Genomic DNA, 6,564 nt, shown 5'->3' with positions numbered 1-6,564 from the left:
CTGATTCATGCATATGGTTCATGATAAGTACAGGTTCAGCTGCATGAGTTCATTGGTTAGGCTGGCAACTGCATCATCATCAATACTACTAATATGTGAGGATACAATAAGGATTTCCCTGGAAAGTACGACCTTGGAATTTTTCGTGCACAATGATTAGTTAGCAGTAGCGGTGGAGAATCATGAATGCAAATCAAAGTAGTCCAATGTCAACTAGCTTTAGAGAATTATAAACATCCCTAATATATATTAGCTGGTGGGCTTGTGTAACTCGCAGTGTTTTTATATGGTCCACATGTTGGTGTTTGAAATTGTTTAGGTGGTTTTCAAGTTACTAACTGATCTTAGTACCAGGCACATGAGGATATAGGTGTGAACTTAAATCCCTTTCACGGCATATAAATATATTCTAAAGAATCTCCACTTGTGAGCTATGACTTTGTTTGTTTTTCTTTTTGTCCACATGGAAAGGACCAAGCATTTTTCTGTTGCATCGGATAAACATTTAATTCAAGTGTGAGAAAAAAATGAAAAAATGTGAACATATACTCTTTAATGATCTGACTTTTCAAACCAAATTTATGTTTACTGCTTAATTCCTTGGCAAAACTGCAAATTCAGGTCAAAGGCCCAGTAGAAACCACATGTTGCAGCCAAGGGGCTGATCTGAGAAATGTCTAATAGTAATTTAAAATGGGCAGTTGCGCCTTTGATTTATTGGAAGCTTGGAACGGGCCTAATTAAAACAAGAATTTCAGTCATTAAATATGAGATATATATTTGGCACCGAAGAAAGATAAACAAGTGGATGGCGACATATATAACCTCCCTTAGAACTCAGAAGGAGAGGAGCGGGAGATTAGTCTCCAAATGTATAACCACTAATATAATGAGTATATGTCAATCATATGCACAGACCAAACTAATACACAAGAAAGCCCAACAGGCAAATAGAGTAGATTCTATAATACGATCCACAAAATTTATGCTTCGATATATTAGTTTATATTCTAGCACCAGATACTAAATTTTTCCGTCTTATCCATAGTCGCACACAAATAATGTATATACAGATTTACATCACTGATGACATATATCAGCTCTCTCCTCTGACCCTCCTTTTCCTTTTTGACAAATAATGTGAACTAGAATGATAGTACTACTAGCTATATACCACAACTACATGCAATAGCACACATATAGGCACACACACCCAAGTCTAGATCTTCTTTTCAAGAGTTATATCCATCCTTGATTGGTAGCAATAATATCCCTAGCTAGAAAATCAATTGAGTGAGTTCCACATCTGTGAGAAGCCACTCTCAGCTAAGTACTCGAACCCATCTTGAGCAAACACACCACCCTGGGCAGGCGCCTCCCTCTTCACGTTGCCTTGCTCAAACCTGGTGAGCTGGCTCAATGCGTCCTTGATTGCCTTGCCCATGTGCTGCTGCTCCTGATCAGCAGCCATGGGAGCCATTGCCGTCACCGGGATGTTCATCGAGGCCGACGACGCTGGGTGAGAGGAGGGATTGTTGGAGAAGCAGGGCACTTGCTCATAACCCTCTAGGTTTTGCACCGTCGACATTCCAGGATGGTCAAAGGCAATGTAGTTGTCAATGAGGGGAGGCAGCGAGGTTGCAGCTGCACTTTCAATGTTGTAGCTGCTCCCTGTGGGTGGCTTGGCAACGGTTGCCCTAGTCTTGTAGAAAACCCTACACAAGACCCAGTCCTCCTGTTTAACATGAAAAATATTACACATTAAGATCATTAGACTGGAAAATAAGTGAGTAGATTAATTGGTATTATATCATATATGTATGCATCTGAAGTGATCATATATATATTGGGGTATACATCTAAAAGAGACCAGATCATCCTCATATCTATGTACGTAGCTGGCATGAGAGTGACCCACACATGTAAAGAATGGATCAAGTACAACGGAACCCGGCCTGGCTAATCAACAATTAAAATCATGAACAAGCCATAACAGTTTTTAGACATCTTGCAGTATTATTTATATGACACCTAATTATCACAAATTAAGGGCTAGTTAAAAAGCTGGTTATTTTGGCGCTTGAATTCTACTCTCTATAGCTACCTAGCTAGATCTTGAATTGAGAGGGCATGCATGTATAATGAGCTGGCTGGTGGTACTACATTATCCACTGCACATGTATTATAGGATGAGTTGGCATTCTGGCCAGTAGCCTCCACATGTGGATGTCACGTGAACAAAGGTTTTTGTTTCTTTATATTAGTTCATACTTCTCATAAAATCTACCACATGTGAATTCAAATCTGTTACGTTTCATTTTCAATGTCCCCTCCCTTAAAAAAAACCCGCCAGATATATATAGTTTGTGTGCATTAATTTTTGGTGGGATCTCCTGCACTATCCATACATGTGATGCATTATACTCTAAGCATCAAATAAGGAACAAAAGGAGAAAAGAGTGGAGTATCAAGTAGTAAGATTAAATTTGGTCATGTGTATAATTATATAATGATGATTACCTTGAGTGGCAACTTCATCAGATCGCCTTGCCCTTCCTTGCGGAATTCGTGCATGACCCACTCAGTCTTCTTCCCCTTAGGGGCTCTGCCTTGATAGAACACCAGGGTTTTTCTCATGCCAACTAGCAACCCTTTCCGGCTTATCGATCGGTCTTTTCCGGTGGCCTTCCAATAGCCCGATTCAGTTGCTCTATTTGTTCTCTGGCCTGTAGCGTACTTCCTGTCCCTCAAGCTGTAGAAGTACCACTCCTTTCCGCCAATGCATGCAATTTCTGAATACAATCATGGAGCAAATTAACAAACAATTATGTAAAAATGAGATGAATTATGAACAAATAATAATCTTTTTGGAACATGTGTAAGATGTGCATCTAATGATGAACTGTGTGTAATGTGCAAACCCAAGTAGTATGTCTGACTACACTTCTCCATTTTTTAAGAGAAAGTCCTAACATTAGAGCCACATTTAATTAAGGCGGAGAAAAATATCCACTAATAGGTAATTGCATAATAGGGAGAATAATAGATATTTTTGGAACCAAAATAAAGGAGATCTATTGATTACGGGAAGGCATCTTGCCTATTCTTGTGAGATATATCAATTATACACATCCAACCCTTTCTATATATATATGGTCTTTTGATATGGCTTTGTGCATGGTGTGATTTCTACTAATAGGCAAGGTGGAAGGCCTCCTTTTTGTGTTAAGTTTGTCCCCATCCGTGGGCTGTGAATTCCCTTTAAGGATGAGGCAAATTGGGGGAATATTTGATGGTATGGCAAGAACAGGGACATATGCGGAGAAGGCCAGCAAGGGGCCAAACAAACTCATGGCTCTGAGAATATCCTTCTGTTATGGGGACGGGAAGGCGACAAGGATGGAGGCAGACAAGACGTGTGAATTTTGTTCTCATTGTAGAACAATTTCCAACTATATATATTCATCCCTTGATCAAGTCTCCTATATCTGGAATAAGAGGCAAAAAATAAAATATACTGTGCAAGAATTTGATCTCTCTACAGTTCTAGTTAATTCGGAGGTGGTCTCATTCTGATATTTTCTTGCCTTTCGATCAAAAAAATTGAATGTTAATTAAATTAATTAGGACATATAAAGAGGGAAAAAAAGCATGGGCACACCAAAAGGAAAGGCCAAAAAAGTGTGAAAAGAAAAGAAAAGAAAAGAAAAGAAAAGGAGAAAAGGTCGGTTTCTATAGCAGTATGGGAAGCATGCATGCATAGTTGCAAGTTGCAACTTGATGAGATGGAAATTGTCGAGGTCACTTCAGTTATGGCAGCTGGGAGTGGAAACGGATCAACTAGCCAGCCACTAGCAGCATGAACACAGCCACCTTAGATTTGGATGCAACTGAAGGAAACTACACATGCATGAGCGGAAAAGGGACAAAGAGGATTGTTCATGGAATTAATAGGCTGAAAATTAATGGAGATAGCTAACTGAGCTGCACATAAATACATAGTTGGTCCCAAGATCTTAAATTCAAGTTGAACCAACAGAGCAATACATTTTGATGTATGATTGAGAACCTTGGACAATCATGCATACGCACACGGACAAATAATTAACTTCTGGGATGTGATTTCTTCTTTACTAAAGAATGAACAAGGAATTTAATTAGTACAGTGGAGAACTGAAGATTGTCCGGCCGTTTAGAAACGACCAAATCGTTGTTAGTTCCGTCAAAAGGTATACAACGGAGAGATATATCAGATATAGGATGCGATATATTAAGGGGATTTGGGACGTCATCGACTTCAAACTAAAAGAATAATTACGAATCAGCAGCCAAACGGGACAAGGAAAATAAATCAAACAGATAAATCATCCCCAGGGATGCATATGTATGTATGATCCGGAAGACGATGAAACTAGAACTAATCACACAAGCATACAGACACACACACACATGCTGGTGTATTAAGCTACTTGGGTATACAGGAGTATCTGGATTAGTTAGGTCTTACCAGGGAGGTCCCAGGGCTCGATCTTGTTGAGGTCGACGTCGACCATGGTGGGGCAGCCGTACATGCTCGCCACCGCAGCCGCCGCCCCTCCGCCGCCGCCACCGAGTTTCTTTGCCAGGTAGTCGAGCACGAGCTCGTCGTCCCGCGGGTGGAACCTGAACCCCGGCGGCAGCCTCGCCTCCACCATGCTCAGCGAATTCATCGCCTCCCCGGCGGCCGCCACCACCACGCAGCTCGTTTCCCCCTCAGACAGATCAATCGATTGTCGGGAGCTAGAAGAGAGGAACGACGGCTGCTGCTGCCGATCTCGACCCTGCACGCCAGTGGAAGAACCCACACAAGAAGCAGCAGCAACCAGCCGCCGACGGCCGGGTGGGTGGAGGGATCGACTGCGGCAAGCACAGTTTACCGAGAGGGGTATGAAGGAGGAGAGGAGTGCGAGGAAGACGAGGGTATTAATAGGAGCCAGCGCAGGGCATGGTCAGGTCAACTAGTTTTTGCGCCGATGCTTTCACGGCGAGAGAGAAGGGGAGCGCGGGGGAGGAGGGGCCGGGAAGGCTACGGCTCTACTACTACTAGTAGTATACTATACTCTTGTATAGCAAGTACTGGTATACTACGTATAGCTAGGCAGAGGGCAGTACGTACTCACCCAGCTGGAGAGACTTTTCCTCTCCCTCGGTTAGGGTGCCGGGCGCCAGGTGGCCAGGTTCGACTCGCCAGCCCGGTCCCGGCCGGTGGGCGCGTGAGACGATCGATCGGACGGCCGCGGGCCGGTGGCGCGCGGTGTCACGCTCGCTGGACGTCGCCGGCGGTGACGTGGGCGGGCAGATGCAGTCATGCAGACGAGATGAGATGCGCCGTGCGCGGTTAGGGTTGGGCGGGGCATTTAATTCCAAGCGCGGGCCGGCCTAATCACGTAGCGGGCGCATATCTCTCGGCTTTGCGGCGTCGCCTGATTCGAGTTTGCGACTCTGACGGGATGCTCGGAGAGGCAGCTAGATCTCCGGCATGGCGAGGTGGCATGGGCTGTTGGGCACCGACGCAAGGGTGCGTACGCACACGTCCGTGCGTGTGTTCACATATGCAGCGAGAGAGGGGAAAATTAGGGATTTGGTTTTAGAGCATCTTTAATAGTTATTAGTGTGGTATTTCCCCTCTAGTATTGTCCACATCATCAACCGACAATCCTTCATATCACCTCTTCTTCAAATGTCGATTCGCGCACAGATTTGGGGCTTGGTTAAAGATTGGCTTCACCTCATCATTAGTGTGGGTTTCTCTGTTTAGGCAACTTTCGAGAGCATCATATGTTGGTGGTTTGACATGGTTTCCACCCATAGAGTCCATAGAAGGGTGATGCCTTCCCTCACTATGCTTGTGTGCAAGACCATTTTGGGATGAGAGGAATGCAAGGGTCTTTTGAAACAAATCCGCCCCTCCCTTCATCCTTCTTCCCATTATTCAGAGAAAGGCGAGGCTCTCGGCTATCACGGGTGTGAAATATTTGGGTCAAATTCTGCCGCGAGAGTAGTGATCTTCTGTATACTACTTTTTGTTTTTTTTTGTTCATGTAATCGTCTGTCCAACTCCTTATTTACTGAATGAGGCAAATCTTTTCCCCGTTTCAAAAAATTAATCGCAATTGCTAAATGGACACCAAGTAGCAGAAGTTCCCCTAAAAAAATAGCCCTAGCCACGATGACGAGGTTCAACAATTCATCGGTCTCCCCTATTCTCCGTCAGGTTCGACAATGTTGGAAGGAGGGGGGGTGTTGCGGTTCTGGTGCAATAGTATTTTGGGGTTCTTCCCCGCGGTTATGGTTGCTGAGTTGCCAATGCTTCGACCATGGGTGCAGTGGCGGCGGTACTTGGTGTCCTGATCGGGGTGGTGGTGCATCTAGGGTAGGCAGAGGGTGCATATAGGTGTGTCTCCAAATGGTCTAGTTGGGTTTGGTCAACTTTTGTATCCGACGGGTCCATCTGTATATTTATATGGCACTCATGGTTGTTGGTGTGTTTGCAGGTATGGTCCTTCTGATCAATGTTTTTCATCG

At 44.1% G+C, this 6,564-nt stretch overlaps 1 protein-coding gene across 1 annotated transcript; it reads right to left on the bottom strand.

Moving 5' to 3' along the window:
- Positions 1–956: 956 nt before the first annotated feature.
- LOC125522964 (NAC domain-containing protein 21/22-like) lies at positions 957–5,065 on the bottom strand. Its single transcript, XM_048688006.1, has 3 exons — positions 4,508–5,065; positions 2,521–2,792; positions 957–1,735 (listed from the first exon to the last, which is right to left on the bottom strand). The coding sequence occupies exons 1-3, from the start codon at positions 4,707–4,709 to the stop codon at positions 1,286–1,288; spliced, it is 924 nt and encodes a 307-aa protein (XP_048543963.1). The 5' UTR covers positions 4,710–5,065; the 3' UTR covers positions 957–1,285.
- Between the last annotated feature and the right edge of the window lie 1,499 nt (positions 5,066–6,564).

The sequence above is a fragment of the Triticum urartu genome, chromosome 7 (genome assembly GCF_003073215.2).
Source record: "Triticum urartu cultivar G1812 chromosome 7, Tu2.1, whole genome shotgun sequence".
Lineage (NCBI taxonomy): Eukaryota > Viridiplantae > Streptophyta > Magnoliopsida > Poales > Poaceae > Triticum > Triticum urartu.
Note: the sequence above shows the minus strand (reverse complement) of the source record. Positions and strands in the feature narration are given on the sequence as shown.